The following is a 19,650-nucleotide window of genomic DNA, read 5'->3' as shown; positions in this document are numbered from 1 at the left end:
GCATAGCCTCTAAGACACAACTCTAAAACAGCCCTAATTAGCTATGGTAGGACCCACAATAGCCTGGTTCAGGAAGAAGTGCTAACAGTGAGAAATGTGGCCCCTGTTCTCAAGCTGATTAGTTCCCTGCAGCTCCTTCCATTTCGCTCTAATTCCAGTACCCCAAAAGATATTTTTACTCCCTAGAGTAAAAACAGAAGGGGAGCTGGCTGACACTAGCTGAGTCCCATACTCAGGTATCTGTTCCTCAGCACAAGCCTCACCCCCAACGGGCAAGGAAAGAATGAACTGCATAAGTGCTCCCATGAACACAGTGTATAATGAATAAAAGGGGAGAACTCACAAGTGCCCTCAAACCCTGCAGGGCAGGCGGGATCACAAGATGATGGTCCTTCAGCCGGTTCTCATAGAATAGGATCAGGTGTACCACTGCACAAACAGAAACTTAGCCATTAGTTATATACGCAGAGGGCCCACCAACATCTGTTCCGCTTGGGTGTCACTGCAAATTCTCTCCTTCACCCAGGGATATCAGGAAAATAGGTGCACATCTATTACCCATTTTCACATGGGTCCACAGTCAAATCCATTTTCATCCCCAGAACTGACCTTATACAGAAGAGGTGTTGGCAAACTTTTTCTTAAAGGGTAAGACAGGAAATATTTTGGGCTTGTAGGACATAAATCTCAGTCACAACTATTAAATATTGCTTAATTCTATCACTGTAACTCAAAAGTAGCATAAATAAAAGGGCATGGTTATATGCTAAGAAAGCTATTTATATAGGTGATAGTTCCCATAACCCTACTACGGAAAGAAAATAAGTTGGCTTTTCTCCTTAGGCTTTAAAAGTGCTGTGATATTTCATGACTTTTCTTCTCTATGAAACACTACTTTTTCCATTTCACAGAGCAGTGAAGATACATTGTGGGAAAAAAGGTCTAAGGCTGCATTTGAATCCATGTGTCTTTTGTCTCAATTCTTATCATTTCTGCCATATGCCAGTGAGGAACGAAGACTTGAATAAGTAGTTCACAGATACCTTATGCCCTCCCTATAACATTAGCTTGAATAGACAAGAAAGGCCTTGGTTCTGTAACTCAGGAAGACATTCCTACTAATGATGCCAGTACCTTCTTTCTCCAGGAGCAAGGAATGACATTGGAGTAGCACCTGTGACAAAAGCTGGATTCCCCGTGCCCGAGTTCGGGGTTCTGGATTCTCTAGAGAGGACCTGGAGAAAGCAGGATAGAGAGAGTGTGATATTATCCAGATCAAACTTTGGAAGGAATAAATATTTTGCAATTAGTCACATTCACCCCCTGGGCATGGAAGTCAAGCCCTGTTAAGGGTGTGATGCCAGGATGATATTCTGAAAGTACTTAGAATTACAGATATCAGCAAGGCCAGAGATCAAAGAGCTGATCGTCATATTGCTCTGGCATCCTTAGCTGGGGCACATGGGGCACTACAGCCAATAGAAGTGTCCGTTGCCAGGCACTCACAGGGCACTAGGTATCCTTTCCCCCCAGTGTGACTGTGACATTCCTCTGAAACAAAGCTTAGCAGCTGCTGTCCACAAGGCCCAAGATATGATTGGCAGTTGCAGCTTCTACCAAAATAGGAAAGTAAATATAAAGAAAAATGTTAAGAGCAATCACCAAGGTCTTAGGAAAAGAACAACTTTATAATTGGAAGTTTTTAAAGTAAGATGGCCAGAATAAAGGTTTTAACTAGGATTATTGATGTGGGAGGAGCTGGACTACAACGAGGAGGTGACTTATTTTTAAAATAGCTCCATAGAGATTAGATTTAAATATACTACAAGGAATCTAACAAAGTAAAAGTAGAAAGATTTCTGAAGGGGAACTAGCCAGGACATGTGAGTGAAACCTCAGAGAGAAGGGTATCCATAACCAAATATAAGATCAGTCTTGACAGGCTTCCTGGGATAGGCAAATGTAGAAAAATCTCTGTTCAGAAGTAGATAACTGCATTTAAAAATGGACCAAAGCATACAAATGCCTATAGCAGCATTTTTCAGAAAAGTCAAAGTGTGGAAACAACCAAGATGTCTATTAACTGATTATGAGGATCCACTGGCTGATGGTTAAACAAAATATGGTATATCCATTCAATGGAAATTATTCAACAAGAAATGAAGTGCTAAAACATGCTACACAAGGATGAACCTTGAAAATATCAAGTTAAGTGAAAGAAACCAATTATGCAGGTCATATGTTACATGAGTCCATTTACATGAAACGTCCAGAAAAGGCAAATTCATAGAGACAGAAAGCAGAAAGCAGAATTGGTTGCCATTCCCCATTAGGAGATAATGGGGAATGACTGCTAATGGGCATGGGGTTTCTCTTTGGGGTAATGGAAATATTCTAAAATTGATTGTGCTAAGGGTTGCACAAATCTGTGAATATACTAAAAGCCATGAAATTACACTTCAAAGGGGGACTTTTATATGCATTATATCTCAATAAAAATGACCAATGCTATAATGTGGTACAAAGGTCAAGTGTTCTCATATGTGGGAGAAACGTACAACAGTGACCTAGTCCCTCTCTCCCTCCAATTTTCTAGTTTTCTATTTTAGAAGATATGCTCGCTGTGACAGTTAACACCCTTTGCTAATAAGACATGTCAATCTAAACGGTCTATCAAGTGTGAGTACAAGGAAAGTGGGCATTCGATTATAAGCACATATTTCCTCTGATGTTGGAGTATCTGGTTATGACACTGGTTTTCCAGCTGTCTCTTCACTTTTCTATAGACAGGGTCTACCTAGTGCAAGGTCAGCCTCCCGGTAACTTCCCAGGCAGGGACCCAAGTCAGGTCTGGGTCAGATCCAAGTCAGGTCTGGGCTGGTAAAGATGAAGAAGCATAGGAGTCCTAGCTCTACATAAGAGTTGATGGCCTTCAATCACCTACCCCAAACCTGTGGGCTAATCCAGCAGCTGATGTGACCCACAGATTGTGTGCATATAAAACTTTCATAGGGAGCCTCAGTTAGGTGATATGAAACTTTTCAAAAGCATCAAAGGCTTAGCCTGAGGTACTGATATGGAAGTGAGTGGTGGAAGTTGGGCTTTGGTAGAAGAAATTTGGGGTTAATTAACTATGGGAAAGCAGCAGTGTACAAAATAGAGAAGGACATTCTATAATGGAGGCTCTTACCCAAGTGCTTCTACCACTTGTAACACTGTGTAGCTGCCAGATTTCACATCTAGAGGAAACAGAAGAAATATGAGAAAATAAAATCAAGATCCCATCCCAGGATTCAATGTTTCTAATTACCAAAGTTTCTTGCCTATGCTAGAGTTTGTACTTTGGGGTTTACTATGTTGGCCTCCTGCATGAGAGGCATTATTACAAATATGCAGCTTCATGTATAGAAACTGAAAGGGAAGCAAATGCATCACTTACAAATGGAAAATCCAAAAGAAATAGGTAAAAAATATATAATATATACAACTAAAAGAATTCATTAACATGGCTGGGTAGGAAATAAACATTATGAAGTTAAAACCGTCACATGTGTACACGCAAAAGTATGTAAAATGATTAAAGGGAAAAAAGATTCTATTAACACTGGCAGGGGGGCAGGGGAGAGGGGGAGAGAGAGAGAACCTAATGAAGATCGAACTTTTAAACACATGCTGTTTAGTGATGGTATGCGAAAACAGACACCCGTATATATTGTAGGCAGGAGTATAAATTGATTACCCTTTCTATGTAGGACAATTTGACACTATCTCTCTTTTTTTTTAAGATACTGTCATCTTTAAAATTACAAGTGCACATCTGCTATAACCCAGGGAATTTTCTTTCTTTCTTTCTTTTTTTTTTTTTGTTTTTTTTTAAATAGAGGCATGTTTTATTTATTTATTTATTTTTTGTTTGTTTGTTTTTGTTTATACATGCACTGGGTACAGTCAGAAGTGCGGGAGGTTGAGAGAATTCACCAGAGCCAGAGCCAGGAGCAGAGCAGGCAGAAGGACCGAAGTACACTGCTGAGGGGAGCAGCGGGCGGCAGGAGAGGTCTGCGCGCCATGTAGGACCCTCCTCCGGTGGCCGGGGAGCAGCCGGGGATCAAACCGGCGCCGCAGAGGCTGCAGGCAGCTTCGCAACCCAGTGCTCAACCGCTGCACCACCAGGGAGGCCCTCTTTCTTTCTTTTTAAAAAAGATTTATTTATTTATTTGTACAAGCACTGGGTACAGTCAGAAGCGCAGGAGGGTGAGAGAATTCACCAGAGCCAGAGCGGGTTGCAGAGCAGGCAGAAGGACCGAAGTACACTGCTGAGGGGAGCAGCGGGCGGCAGGAGAGGTCTGGTGCCTCACGCCATGTGGGACCGTTGTCCGGTGATCGAACTGGCGCTGCAGAGGCCACGGGCAGCTTTGCAACCCAGTGCTCAACCGCTGCGCCACCGGGGAGGCCCCAGGGGGAATCTTCTTTAAATTTACCAAATAGGACCTCCCCAGTGGCGCAAGGGGTTAATAAGCACTGCACTATGTAACTATCTGCAGCCACTACAAAAGGAGTTCCATTCTGGACCAGTGAGCTAACCCACATGGCGCAGCAGACCTCTCCTGTCTGGCCCTCTGCTTCCCTCAGCAGTGTATTTTAGTCAGTCCACCTGTTCGGATACCTGCTCTGTCTCTGGTGAATCCTCTCATAGCTCCTCCCTCCCACACCTTTGGTCTACACCCCAGTTCTTGTATGCATAGATAAATAAATCTTTAAAATAAATAAATTTACCATATATATTTGTAAAGTATAAAACAATGTATGTACAGGTTATTCATTACAGAATTGTTTGTTTTTTTAAAGATTTATTAAATTTGGGGGCCTCCCCTGGTGGTGCAGCGGTTGAGTGCTGGGCTGCAAGGCTGCCTGCAGCCTCTGCAGCGCCAGTTCCATCCCCGGCCGACAGCGAGGGTCCCACAAAAAAAAAAAAAAAGATTTATTAAATTTGGGGTATAGGCCAGAGGTGCAGAAAGTGAGAGGATTCACCAGAGACTGAATAAGGAGCAGAAAAGGCAAATCTACTGAAACACACTGCTGGGGGAAGCAGCGGGGCAAGGCAGGGCAGGTCTGCTGTGCCATGTGGGTTACCTCCCAGGCCCAGAATAAGGGATGGAACTCATGCTGCAGTGGCTGGTGATAGCTTGATAGCTGAGACTTGAACCCCTTCACCATCAGGGAGGTCCTGCATAATTATTTGTAACAGCAAATGACTACAAACAACAAATGATGTAAGAAACCAGTTAAGTAAATTATAGTACAACCACATAATGGAATTCTCTGAAGCTACTTAGAAAAAAAGGAAAATGAAAAAATAAAAACCAAAGAAGCTATGTATATACTGATAAAGGGGGCAGGATCTAAAAGCAGAACAGTCCATATAAATAGCATATAGTATGGACAGAGCTTTAATTTTCGTCTTTAAAATTTTTTTCTTTTCCTTTAAAAAAATTATGTTTATAGAGGAAATGTCAGTTTACAACACAGCATTTTGGAGGGGAGATAATAAAATGCAATAACGTTTTATTTTGAAATTATTTTAGATTTTTAAAAAGGTTATAAGATACTACAGAATTTCTGTACACTTTCACCCAGTTTTTCTAATGTTAACGTCTTACATGGCAATTTGTTAAAACTAAGAAATAAACACTGGCACATAACCATTAATTAAACTCTAGACTTTATTAGGATTTTACCAATTTTTCCAGTCATTTTCTTAGGGATGGAGGGCAACTGGTCATCCACAGATCCTTAGTCTCCTCTGGTCTGCAAAACTCTCTTAGTCTTCCCTGTTTTTCATGATCTTGATATTTTAAATAAATATTTTAAGAATGTCCCTTAATTAGGGTTTGTCTTTTTTTTTTTTTTTTTTAATGTTTTCCTCATGTTTAGACTTGAACTATGAGTTTTTGGAAAGAAAAACATGAAGGGGAAGTACCTTCTTATATCAGGGATGCAATTATCAATGTGACTCAACAATGGTGACTTTAAATTTGATCACTTAGTTACTAAGTTTTTCTGTTGTTTATGTTTTATGAAATATCAACCCCTTATCTGTCCTATCGCTTGCATATTATCTTCTCCCATTCTTTTGCTATGCAGCAGTGATTTTGGTTTGAGGTAGTGTAGTAAGAACTTTTTAGTTTGGCTCATGTCCTTTTGACATGGCCCATCTTTTCATTTTTTAAGTACTTTCTGACCTTCTACCACTACCAAGTAATTTCCCTGCCTCAAGCCTAGAATTCTCCAAGAAACCCTGGTTCTTTTTATTGGAGAGTCAAGATCTGGATGTGGATACACCTGTTGCTACAGGGGTGCTACTGCTTCTTGGCTGTTAGAAAAAACTGCGAATAACTCATGTGTATTGCACATATCTATCATTTCTGCATCTATTGATATGTATATTATTCAAACCATAAGAGCATATCATTTTTCCCAACCCTAACCCAGTACCTGAGTTCATTGTAGCCTTACTCCTTTCTTGTTTGTAATTTCTTTCTCTGAGCTGGTTCCTGTTATCCTGTTTACCCCACTACCTATTTACCTACCTACCTGTCTATCTATCTATCCATCCATTCATTCTTCCTTCCTGCCACACTTTATTAGAGAGAGAAAATAATCTATGTGCAGATGTCATGGGGTGGAGCTCACTGAGACATCCACAGGGAGACCCATGGCCAGAAGAGGCTCCTCTCCTCTGCTTGGTGCCTGCAGAAAGGCCTATTGGAGGGTAGGAAACAGCTGAGCAAGGTTTCCAGCCCACTATTCAGTTCCTTCTTGCTGTCACTTCACACCACTCTTCCAGCAGGGAGAGCTCACTGATAAGGTCTGTGATGGCCAGGGTGAAGGCCTCCTCGGGGCTGTAAACCTGGGTGGTCTGCAGGAGGACAATAATCTTATGTTCCAAAAGGGGGGCTTTGTATGCAGCAAATGGCACCTGTGGGTCCTTCAACAGCTGCGATTGAGTGATGTTTCTAGTGTGTGCTCTTCTTTGCTGATGGAACAAAGGTGCTGGGGTACTTCGGTGTCTTTGTTAATGGTAAACTTTCCCTAGTCCTTGAGGAGCAAACATGACTAAAAACAGGATGGGAGCTCATTCCTGTACCACAGCTGCTCCAAACTCTGCCACCAGATCCCTAATCCATTTATTATTTTTTCAACTCTTGGATAGTTATAAACTACTTTCAGAATGCTCAACTTTTGTGAGAAACAAATTTATAAGCAGAGTGTAGTGTTTATGGACAGTTCTGTCTTTAGCTTTAAAGTTCCTAGACAAAATTGTTTTCTAAAGTCACTTAGATCAACACTTTTTACCCTCCCTCCTTCCGTGAAGATATGTCATACACTAGCAATAGTTAAATTTGTGGCAGTCCGCATTTTATCTTGGGATGGACGAGACTTATCACTAGTATCCTTTTGCACCTTTGAATGTTGTATCTTTGTGAAAATATTATTTAAAAAATGCAATTTTAGGGCCTCCCCGGTGGCGCAGCGGTTGAGCGTTGGGTTGCGAAGCTGCCCGCGGCCCCTGCAGTGCTGGTTCGATCCCCGGCTGCTCCCCGGCCACCAGAGGAGGGTCCCACAGGGCGCGCAGACCTCTCCTGCCGCCCGCTGCTCCCCTCAGCAGTGTACTTCGGTCCTTCTGCCTGCTCTGCTCCTGGCTCTGGCGAATTCTCTCACCCTCCCGCGCTTCTGACTGTACCCAGTGCATGTATAAACAAAAAAAAAAAACAAACAAACAAATAAATAAAACAAAACATGCCTCTATCAAAAAAAAAAAAAATGCAATTTTAGCAGCACAATAACTCACAGCAACCTAACTAGCATCTTTGGATATATTTTCAAAGGAGAAACAGAGTTAAAGGTTAGCAATCTTCCTAAGGGTTTGATTATCACAGAGGTGCTAACTCCGCAAGGCATGGCGACTAGGGCATTGCTCTCAAGAGCCAGTTCAGGGTTCCTAGCCTACCTGCTTTTGAATGCAGGACCTCACTAGTTAGCTCTGACCAACGCTAACCTCTGACTAGAGTGAATAAGAGACTTGAGAAAACTTCCCAACCTCTACTTCTCCTTAAGCCTGTGGTCTCAAAGCAACAGCTGTGAGCTAAGCTGGGCAGAGGCTCACACTGGCACTAGAATAAGAAGTTCAGCCGACTGAGGAAAAGGAGCTCTCCAGTCAGGATTCATAGCTCGTGACTGGCACAAATTTAGACATGAGGCACTCTTAGCCCAACTGGTGCCAGGACGCGGAAGTCCCAGCTGCTGCCCCTACTCCTGAAAGAGCCAAGGGAAAGAAAAAAATGTGCTGACTCTAGGGTGGGGGAAGGGGCATCAGCCAGACTAACACCACAAACCCAGGAACTGATAATTGGGGGTCTACAACCAAGTAAATGAACAAAGATATCCATTTCTGGGTTACAATCCACAACTGTATTATACCATTTGAGAGGACAGAAAACGGTACTTTTTGGGAACCACCTGGCAAGAGCCCATCTCAAAACAAATTTCAGTAGCGGCCACAAAAAGCCTTAGCAATAACTATGCATAGGCCACTACAGGGCACTGACAATTGTTATTAGCAAAGATCATCAATGAACTGAATCCTTCCTCAGCAACACCATTCAAGTCCTCTGTCTATCTTTGGGAATACCTCAAGTACTGTAATACAAACACCTGTCTAATAGGCCCCCCTCAGTTGCCTCAAATTTTTTCATTAAAAACAAAACTGAGGCATACTTTACATACAGAGAAATGCAAAGGTATTAACTCTATTTTCATGACTTTTAACAAAAGTATACTCTGAGTAATCTATACCCCAATCAAGACAGCTTATTTCCGGGCCTCCCCAGTGGCGCAGTGGTTGAGCGCCAGGTTGCGAAGCTGCCCGCAGCCGCCGGTTCAAGCCCCGGCTGCTCCCGCTGCTCCCCGGCCACTGGAGGAGGGTCCCACAGGGCGCGCAGACCTCTCCTGCCGCCCGCCCGCTGCTCCCCTCAGCAGTGTACTTCGGTCCTTCTGCCTGCTCTGCTCCTCGCTCTGGCTCTGGTGAATTCTCTCACCCTCCCGCGCTTCTGACTGTACCCAGTGCTTGTATAAATAAATAAATATAAATAAATCTTAAAAAAAAAAAGGACAGCTTATTTCCATCACCAGAGGGTCCTTTGGGCCCCCTTAAAAATCAACTCCCACTCCTACACACTGCCTCAAGGTATATAAAAGAAAAATACTTCATTCAGTATACATCATTATGAAACTGACTGCTTTATAATTACAAAGTAACTTGCATTTGCAAGCGATTCCTTGAATCCCAGTATGTGGGTAAATTCTCCCTGCAGAGCCCTTTAGTCTTGATATTTTCACAAGGACCCCACTTTGAACTAATGCAGCACAAAGTAAAGTGAAGTACAAAATATGAAATTAGGAAAAAAGTAAGATAATAAAGCTATCTCACAATAGTAAATAAGAGTAAGGGAAATGGCAAATGAGGTTGCAAAATCCAGAATCACTATTTTGAATCACAAAGGAGACTAAATCTAATATCTTATTCTACTCTTGTTGAGTCTACTTTAGAAGTGCCTTTCAAATATAATTCTTCCTTATCCCTATAGCTAGACTATACAACAAGAGCCTCAAAATAACCCTCTATTTTTTATTGTGGTGAAAATGTTCTAGAATTTTAAGATAGTGGTGATGGTTGCTAAAATGCTGCGAAAATACTGTAAGTCGTCTAATGCTACTTCCTTAAAATGCACAATTTACACCTTGACTCACCAATCTCCATGTCACCTAAGACCTGACTCCCTGGCCCAAATCTCCTCTCGTCTCTGCTTTCATCGCAGCTCCTATCATCCAGTCACATGGAATCCCAACGGCCCAGCTTTTCCGTATCCTTAAGCCTGGAAACATACCCTTGGTTTGGGATGCTTTTTCCTGACCTTGCCAGTCTAAGGAACTGCCACTCTTCAAGATCAGATTCAAATGTCAACTCTTTGTGACACATTCCTTTTGTCCCCAAACATTATTACTGTATTCCCTCTTTTGTATTCTCTTCATCTTTTAAAAAATTGTCGTGTTTATTTCCACTTATCCATGCATCATGGACTGAGTATCTATTATAAACCAGGTACTATTTTATGGCTGATAGAGAAATACAGACGGAGCATTTGAAGAGCCTGTAGTCTGTTGGGGGAACAAAGACATTTATAAACAGAGACTGAGTGAACCTAAGAAAGGAGTAAAATACCTGGATTTTTTGAAAATCCATTAGCTACTTTATGTGCTAATTCTCTTAATACTGTAAGTTCTCCCAAATGAAAAATACACAAAATCCTGGAAGTACTGCTAATTATGCACTTGGGCTCCTGGGATGAAAGAAGCTAATAAAGAGCAAATTTTCTTACGAGTAGTCTCTCTGGTATTAAGGAAAAATAAGTGTAAGTTCCTTTCCCTTTATACGTTGTTCTAAGTTTTTCCAACATGTCCAAGATCTGCTGTCTAAAAATGGACCTACTAACATCTCCTAACTACCCACACTTTCTTCAGCAGGGTTCCAGTTCGTGTGGGTCACTGAGGAGTTGTCAAAGGAGTGTTTATACCAGCACTGACACAGAATGCACAATCAGACTTCTGTCTGATGGAGTTGCAGCCTCTTGAGAATCTGGAGTAGCAGCCAAGCAGGGAGGCAGGGAGGTTGTGAAGGAGCAAAAGAGAAAAATCCCAATCAGGAATCAGCTCTAATCAAGATCTCAGAAAATACTGCTAAGGGTGCCACGGATATTTCTCAGGATTATATTTTACTGTTTTTAGACCATTTTTAGTTTCAGGAATAGTGGTATCCTCAGGAAATGACAAATATGGGAAATACAATATAAAAAAGACTGAAATGATGGAAAAATTCAAATAGAGAATAAAATTCTACCTGTCACTTGCAAATTCAATGTGTCCAAAAAAAATCTTCAAAATCAGCTCCCTTCCTAATCTCCATTATTGACAAAATACTTGTCTTTTGCTTACCCGCAAGCTCAAAAGCCTAAGGGTCCTCCCTCTCATTTCATTCACTTAGGTAGTTTTTACTGCATACTTAATGCTAGTCTCCAGGAGACTTCGGTGGTAGGAATAGAAGGGTTAGGATGTGGAGATGTGAACATGTTTGCTAATAAGTAATAAGTATATAAGTAATAAGTATATAAGTATATAAGTGGTTGAGAGTACCACAAGGATTCTGAAGTGTGAGATGACGTCTGGTTGGAGTAATTAGGAAGTACATGGGGTGCAGGTAGTGAGCACTCAAGGTTGGCCTAGAACCCTAGGTCTACCTTTGATTAATGGAGCTAGAATTGGGAAGGAAAGCACTTAAGGAATATTTAATAAAGGTGGTTGCCTGAATCTAAAAGCCCAGGAGGGGAATGGTGAGAGAAAAGGCTAGGGACAGGCATTGGTTGGTTGGCTGAGAAGCTATAAGACTTTAACCTGTAGGCTGTGAGGTCATTTCTTCCGTCATATGCACCTTTACATCTGATACTTTCATCTGGCAAAACAAAGTTGGTGGTAGCTGCGTTTGTGATCTTAGGTGTTCTTCTGCATTTAAGAGTTTGTAGGAGGGGCTGCTGCTGTGAGTGGTTGAATAGAAAGTTGTCCTTTCAGCACTAACAAACTTGACTTAGGCTAGAGGATAAGAAAGCACATCTTATTCTAGGCATGCTTCAAAATGCCAGCCTTCAAAACCCTAACTAGGGCTATGATTGAGAATATCAATTTCTCAAATTGGCTTTATTATTTGACTCCCTTGCTCAAGCTTGGTTATACATAATGGTTATACATAATCTGCCATGATTATACATAATCCAATCCCACCAAAACTTTCAGCCTTACTGTTACTACCAACCTCCTTTTCCCTTCAGGACTAAATTACTATAGGGCTACTATTACAGTCTTGGCTAAGCTGAGTTAAACTTAAACTAGACAATAGTTTAGGCCATTTTACAGGCAAAAAAATATAAATTTTACAAAAATATTTATAAGAACTTGGCAGCGCTTAGTCACCCTGTCTTCTCAAGTATACTCTGATTTTGCAAAATCCAGAATTGTTTGTAATGAATAAATATGAAAGAATAGTTACAAATGACACGGTTTATAGAAATGTACTTTATCTTAGAAGAGGGTAGGTGTATGCATGTTTCAAAATCAGTAAATACACCAACTACACTTCATTGGACACAAATTTTAAACCAAAATAAACAAACAAACTCTAATTAATGATACGGATACCAAAGTATTTAGGGGGGAAGTGTACTGATACTTGCAATTTAAATGGATAGATAGATACGTGATAAAGCCAAGTTATATTAAAAAGTTAATGACAGTACCTAGGTGGTGAATCTATGTATTTCTTATGAAATTCTCTGGACAGCTGTATGCTTGAAATTTTTCATAATAAAGCACTGGGGGAAATGACATTGCTAGGACACTGTATTCAAAACATTATACTTGGGCCTCCCGGGTGGCACAGAGGGTTGAGCCTGGCACTATAAAGCTGTCCACAGTCTCCACAGCACAGGTGTGATTCTCGGCCTGGCCAGAGATACCCACATGGCATGGCAGACCTCTCCTGTCTCGCCAGATGCTCACCTTAGCAGTGCTTTCGGTCCGTCTGCCTGTCCTGCTCCCAGTTTTGTCTGGTGAATTCTCTCACCCTCCTGCGCCTCTGGCCTGTACCCCAGCTCTTGTATAACTAAATCAATCTTTAAACAGAAAGCCAAAACATTATACTTCACAAAACTAGAAGATGTTTAAGGGAATGGCAGCAGCAGCCATTTGCCCCTTGATGCTTCCATGCCACCTTGCACATACTTTACACAGTCCTTTTAATGGAGTGTGCTCACTGCAAGTTTCTGATGGGCACAAATCTATGCTAATTTATATTTCTGTTCCTATTGCTTTGCACTGTGTATGGAAAATGTGTTCGATAATGGTGGAATGAGTAAATCAAAGCGGAAAATTGCTAAGGAGCAAAGTATTACACTACTATCAGACTCACTTTATTTCTCACATCTTCTAAAAGCTAATATGTTCAGTGTTCGAAAGAAATGTGTCCCTTCTAAGTACGCAAATTTCCAAAACAAAGACAAAACTCATGAGTACTTACGAGATTATATTGTATTCTATTACTAAAACACGAGATTGGAAGGCCTCCTAACATTCAGTAACTTTAGTTTTTTCAACAACTTTAAAAGTTTTAGACAACTTTCTTTTTTCTAAAAGGGCGAAGACTCAGAATTCCAAGGAAATCTGGAATTTGTTTTATTCTCGTCTTAGAAAAGCTGTCAGAACTAAGCGATCCCTGAACGGGTGAAAAGAAGGAATCTGGAGCTCTGGGGAAAAGATAAAAACAAACACCACATAAAAAAAAAAAAGTCATAAAGCAACTTAATTAATAACTTTACCAAGAAACGGAGGGAAAGCCTCAAGGAGAACACGCAGAATATCCCCAACCCCCTAGACGGGCTGCCGCTCCTCTCTCCAGTGACCGCCTGTCCAAGGTCCGGCCGCGCGCGCCCGGGACACGCCACGCGAAGGCGCACAAGCCCCGGAAGATGCCTCCGGCCACGTTAACCCCCCAGAGGGTGGGAGTTCTGGGGTCCCAGCTCTAGCCCTCCACCTGCCTGACCTGCGAGCCCGCCCTCGCCGGGGTCACCAGCCTCACCGGGGAAATGGTAATGCTTCGCCCCACACCGGCCGCCCTTCAAAGCGGCCGCATGCAGAGGCGAGAGGCATGCGGGCGCCCTGAGGAAGATGCAAGGACCGTCCCCGCGGCCCGGCCCCGGGCACGCGGTGCTCGCAGGCTGCCCCGGCCGGTCCCCAGGCACGGCGGCCCCTCTCCCCCTTCCCGCCCCGCGCCGGCGCCGAGGCCGCTCCCCCGCGGGCCCCGAGCGGAAGCCGCGCGGCGCCGCGTGCCGTACCTGCAGCCACTTGGTCAGCGGGGCCCTCCTGCTGACCCATGACGAAGTCGTGCACGAGGCCCCACAGGGCGCCTGCAGGCGCCACCGCCTCCGGAGCGGCGGCGGCGGCCATGACGCGGACGCGGGCCCGGGGGAGGGAAGTGGGCGGGCGCGGGCCGGGCCTCTCGGCGCACGCGCCTCCTCGGCCAATCGCCGGGCCGGGCCGCGGGGCGGGGCGCGCGCTGGTCACGTGCCCGCCGGCTCCGGGCCCGGCGGCTCCAGGGAGGGATGGGACGGTCCCTCCCCGCAGGGCGGGGCCTGGGGCCGGGGCGGCGGCGCGGGAGGGCGGGCGGCTGCTGGGCACGCAGCCCGGGGCTATTGAGGGCGAATAATTCCCGGCCCGGCTCCCCCGAGACGGGCGGTGGGGCGGGCACCTGGCTGGGTGGGGCCGGGGGAGGCACGCACCTTGGGAGGAGCCAATGAGAAAACGAGGCCTGGCCCGAGGGGCGGAGCTGCCGGTCACATGCGCACCTGGGGCGGGCGGCGGCGGCGCGGGCACCGCGGGCGGCGCGGGGCGCGGGGCGGGGGCCGGGCGGGGGCGGGGCCAGGCAGGTGAGTGACAGGCGCCGGGGGCCGGCCCCAGCTGGGAGCCCCGAGCGAGCCCGAGTAGCTGCGGCGGTGCCCGCCCCCTCTCTCCGCCCCTCCAGCGGGGCTGGTCTCCGGCCGGGCACCGTCGCGGGCCCCCCTGCCCGGCCACCTGGGACTGCGCTGGGGCGCCGGCCGCCTCCCCCTGCCCCTCGCCCGCAAAGTTTGTGCTGAAGCCGGCGCCGGGGCAGAGCGCGCCCTCGGGGGGAGGTCGGAGCGCCGATGCCGGGCGGCGGGAGCCGCTGACCCGGGACGCCGCCGTCCGGGCAGGATCGCGAGCAGCAGACCCGCCCGCCGCCTCCGGTGCATGGGGCCCGGCTGAGCAGCCAGCATGGGCAACTGCGTGGGGAGACAGCGCCGGGAGAGGCCGGCCGCCCCGGGACACCCCCGCAAGCGCGCAGGTAACGACCGGAGGGAGCAGGGCCCCGCGCCCCGCCAGCTGTGCCCCCGCCCGCCCGAGCCCCGGGCTTCCCGGGCGCCCTCCCGCGGCCCCGAGCCCGGGTTCCCCTTGGGCTGCCCGCGAGCCGGACGGGCCACCCTGCCCCGCGCTGCCGGCGGCGGGCGGCGGGTCCGGCGCCCGCGAGCGCTGACCCGCCGCGAGACCAACTCGCTCCGACTGGGCGGCCGGGTGGGGGCGGGGGCGGCGCAGGAAGCGCGAGACCGCGGCGGGGCCGCAGGGCCGGAGGGCCGGGCCCGGGGCGCCGCCGACCTGGCGGCCGGGCCAGGGGCGGACGCCGGCCCGTCGGGGCTCGGCGCGGGCGGTCTGGCGCCCCCGAGCCCGGGGCGGGCGAGGCGGGAGCGGTCGCGCCTTCCAGGACTGTCTGTGTCATGATCGGGCTGCACGTCGTGGCCGCCGGAATCCGACTCGCGGCGGCGCGGGGCTCTGGGAAGGGAATCTCTCTTTCCCCCGCAAGGCTTTTTCGAGCTCCTCTCCGTATGGGGGTCTAGGAACGGTGGGGTGGGGTGTGGGACTCGCCCTCGGGTTTGGGGGGAACCTGCCCCGCCTGGGGAGTGGGAGCTGTCTGCTCGCTGGTGATCCGCGAGGGGCGGGCAGCGCCCCCTCACTGGGTGGGTGCACCCCTCCATCCCGGCGCTCCGCCCCGCGCGAGGTCTGGCCGTCGTGTCTCCGGGCCTTGTAGTCACTTTCTTCTCTGAGGTGGTCGCCAGGGCTTTCTGAGAATGATAAAATTGAAGACTTTCAAGCGTAAAGGGGCCTTCGAAACTGACCTGAAGTCCACGCAGACCCACCTCCTCCTGTCTGCGTGGAAAGCCCAGTCCAGAGAAGTTGAGCAGCTTGGCCAGAGCCACACAGCTAGTCAGCAGTGCAGCCGGGGACAGAACCGGCCGCTTCTTCCACCCAGTTGCCACACCTCCCTTTATGTAAGAGGAGCCACAGGTAGAGTTGAGAGTGAAGTAGAAACTCTAGTTGGAGTGAGTTAGTTTCCTGTCTCTTTTGACACCGACACGTTGTGTTTCTTGGGTTGCAGCAACTCTGGGAAGGGAGAATGAGGAAAGCAGGGGGAAAGCCTGTGGGACAGGATCACTTGTGGAAGAAGAAACTCCTCTTGATAGGGCGGGTGGACTAAAATTTAATTGAAACCATCTTGTCCGAAGGCAACCTTGGCCATTCTTACTGAGGAAAGTTGATTCTCAGACCCAGGACTTTCTTCCTTCCATTCATTCGTTAATTCAGCAAATATTTATTATTTATGTACTTAGCTCACATAATTGATTTTGTGGCACTTTTCACTGTCGACAACCCCCTCCTACTTGAAATTCTCCCGTCTTCCCTTCTTGGCATTCAGTTGTCTTTTTTTTTCCCTCCTCCACTCACTGCCCGCTGTCACCTCCTAGGAGTGGGCACAGTGTGGTTCGGTTTGACATTGCGTTTTCCTCTCGTTATGCTCCCTCCCCCTCATGTTTATTCAGTTCCACAACTCTGTTGAGAAGACCTTACTCTTTAAATGCCCACAGGAGACACTGCTGTAGATATCCTCAGAAGACCTAAATTTGCTAAATTAATCTGTTCCATACCCTCTATTTCAATGCCCAGAAACCTTCCTGCACCTCCCTACTTCTGTAGGAACTTGAGCTTTCAAGGCTGTTCAAGTTTGACCTAGTCCTTACCTTTAAAGTGTGATTTCTTTCTCGTCCCTGACATTAAAGCCACTAGTATTTGCTCATACCATTTCCCCCTTATCAAGAGTCTTTCTTCCCTTCAAGGTTCACCTCAAAATCCTATATCTTTCTAGAAGCACCTTTCCTGACAAATTCCCCCTCCCCCCAGACGTGATTGCGCCTTCTGAGAATTCCTGAAGACATAGTATGGTACTTAGTACTTACTTAACAATTATCTACTCCATGTCATTAGCCATTTCTTTGATGTTTATAGTCGTATATCAGCAACTACACTGCAAGCCCCGAAGACCTGGGTTCTGTCTTATCCTTATGTGTGTCTGTTTCTCTCTCACTCACTCATATAGCTAATCTCTGTCTCTCTCTGTTGGTGTCTGTCTCTCTCAGCACCTAACACAGTGACTTGTATAGAGGAAGCACTCAATATTTGTTGAAATTAGAAAGCTAACCCAATTTATCTTACTATCTGAATTTTTCATGTAAACATTTTACAATTTTTTTTTACCTGCTAGTGTATCATTACTTCAGTTTTGTGGGTCCCACTATAAATAGCTTTATTCATAAAGTTCAAAGCCAAGGAGAGTTCTGTAGGATGACAAGTTTAGTATAAGGGAAGGAATCCTACATAACTTCACAGCATGCACCTGGCATTCCTATAACATCTGCAGGATACCCTTTCACAAGGACATAGTTTTGTGTTGTGATACTAATGCCTGAAGCTCCCCTAGCTCCACTGTAACTCTTATGCTTTCCTTTGCCACTGCCGTCGAGGAGGAAACCCTCAACAGAGCGCTAGAACCTCAGTTCTAGTCCTGGGCCTGTAGCTGGGTGACCCTGGGCAAGTCATCAAACACTCGGGGTTACACTTTCAAGTGTCTCAGAAAGGTAAGGGATTTATACAGATCATTAGAGCTATTTTTATCATCTCCACAAAGGCAGCTGTTCAAAATTGGAAAGTTATTGAGTTGAAATCTTATGCCTTGTAATGTCACCCGTTGGCCTTAGTTCTGTCTTGACCGGTGAGGCAGAGGCATGATACCCACTGGTCAGGGAGTCTTGTACTAGCTTGAAGGATTAGGTGGTCCTTTCATTTCATCAAGTTTCGTGGTTATCATTCATTTTTTAAAAAATTGTTACTCTTAATACATCCCCGGTGGGTTTGTGTTCTCTCTCTGAGGTACTCCTGCCACCCAATATATACCCTGGGTAGATCAATATCTCTGCCATGAAGTGGGTGAGGCAGCCCCTCCCCCAGCCACCCCAGGAGAAATAGAGGTGGTAAAACAGGCAGGCCTCTTGCCCAGCCCCACCCTTTGAGAATGTAGCAGGGCTGAAACCCAAATATCAGATTCTGTGATGTGCCAGGCCTATCTGCTTACGTTCTGGAATCTCAAGCTTGGGGTAGGCAGACCCAGGGCCTTGTTTTGGGGTGGTTGGGCTTGGCACTATAGTTGCAAGAGCGTGTGCTGCTCTTTGTGTGGGCTGCAGTGGCTATTCTTGAGGGAGTAATTGGGCAACTTCTCCATTTGCTCAGTAAATATTTACTGAGTGTCAGGCACCATGCTGGCTGTGAACAGACATGGTTCTTGGCCACACGGAGCTTACAATTTAGAGTTGGGGGCAGACAGTAAATGTATAGTCTGTGTGGTTACACATGGAACTCCTGTATGATTATACGTACAATTATGTATTATATGTGCTCATGCCTCCCACATTTATAATTTCATCTCTCCATTTCCAGCCTTGTGTATTCTGTTGCCTACAAACACATCTAATAGGCCTCCCAGTTTAACACAGTCCAAGACAGAATTAACCTCCGCTCCTCCCAAAGTCTTTCCTATCTCAGTTAATGTGATTTTATCCTTTCACTTGTCCTGACTCATTTTCACATTTCATATCCACTTAATCAATAATTCCTGTTGACTTTACCTTAAATTTATTTTGAACTTGCCTTTCACCATCTCACCACTTTCACTCTGGTCTAAGCTACACCAACCTCTTAACTGACCTTCCTGCTTCCTCCCTTATTTTCCGACAGACTATTTTCATCACAGCAGCCAGAGTGATGCTGTAAACTGTAAGTCAGATTTTGTTACTCCTTTGCTCCCCCATCTCATTCAAAGTCCTTGTGTTGGTCCACGAGACACCGTATAGTTTTTACTGGCTTACCTTTCTTATGCCATCTCTTGCTCTTCATCCCCTTTTCATCTCATGATATTTGAATGGGTCCCTCTCTTTGCTCCATCATTTCTTCTCAGTCAAGCCCTTCCTGACCATCCTTGTAAAAATTGCTCCCCTTCCCTCCATGCTGCTACTCTCAGCACTATCTGACCATCCTTCCCCCCACCCTTTTTTTGCCATGGCACTTACCATCCTTGGATATTGGCTGTCATCCTTACTGTGTGCAGTCTGAGATTTTTTATTTATTTCCTCTCTGATTCCTGAAACAGTGCCTGCTTCATTAGTAACTGTTGGATGAAATCTTTGTGTCTAGCAGAATTCAGTGAGCTCTATACAAAGCGGGAATGAGCAGACCTGATTGTTCTTGTCTTAATGGCCTTAGGCAAGGGTCCTAATGAAGGGACTTAAGCTGCTACCTGAGAATGATGTTCTGTTCTTGGGTCTGGCTTCTCTCTAACTCCAGATCTGGATAAAATGTCCAGAGGTTTGGGAAACTCTTGCTAGGAAATATGGGGGAGCTCCCAGTAGAGTCCAGGCAGCAGCATTTTCCTCTCATTTATGTGTGTATGTATAGAGTGGACCCCTTTCCCAGGCACATACCGTATTTTTAGCCATTAACTCAGGGCACAGGGATAAAGTGGTCTGACAGAACTCTGAGGCAGCAAGGAGGGTGATAGATTCCAGGCCTCTACCCATCACCTTGCTGGGGAATTTT

General features: G+C 46.1%; 2 protein-coding genes across 3 annotated transcripts in view; one reads left to right on the top strand and one right to left on the bottom strand.

Annotated features, from left to right (window-relative positions):
- Positions 1-14,160, bottom strand: part of MMS19 (MMS19 homolog, cytosolic iron-sulfur assembly component) — a 33,020-nt gene extending 18,860 nt beyond the window's left edge. Inside the window, exons 1-4 of one of the 2 annotated variants that reach the window (XM_037497633.2) lie at positions 13,995-14,160; positions 3,191-3,239; positions 1,135-1,235; positions 344-429 (exon numbers count right to left, since the gene is read on the bottom strand). In XM_037497633.2, the coding sequence (XP_037353530.1) occupies positions 344-429; positions 1,135-1,235; positions 3,191-3,239; positions 13,995-14,106 (348 nt within the window). In that variant the 5' untranslated portion in view covers positions 14,107-14,160. The remainder of the gene's footprint in view (positions 1-343; positions 430-1,134; positions 1,236-3,190; positions 3,240-13,994) is intronic. The other variant, XM_037497635.2, reaches the window with a different exon arrangement.
- Positions 14,161-14,890: 730 nt separating this feature from the next.
- The window catches only part of UBTD1 (ubiquitin domain containing 1), a 49,067-nt gene continuing 44,307 nt past the window's right edge, over positions 14,891-19,650 (top strand). Inside the window, exon 1 of the mRNA XM_037495613.2 lies at positions 14,891-15,019. Within this exon, the coding sequence (XP_037351510.1) occupies positions 14,950-15,019 (70 nt within the window). The 5' untranslated portion in view covers positions 14,891-14,949. The remainder of the gene's footprint in view (positions 15,020-19,650) is intronic.

This window comes from Talpa occidentalis, unplaced genomic scaffold (assembly GCF_014898055.3).
Source record: "Talpa occidentalis isolate TD23 unplaced genomic scaffold, MPIMG_talOcc4v2.1 talOcc4.8, whole genome shotgun sequence".
NCBI classification, from domain to species: domain Eukaryota; kingdom Metazoa; phylum Chordata; class Mammalia; order Eulipotyphla; family Talpidae; genus Talpa; species Talpa occidentalis.
This window is presented reverse-complemented; position numbering and strand designations above follow the sequence as displayed.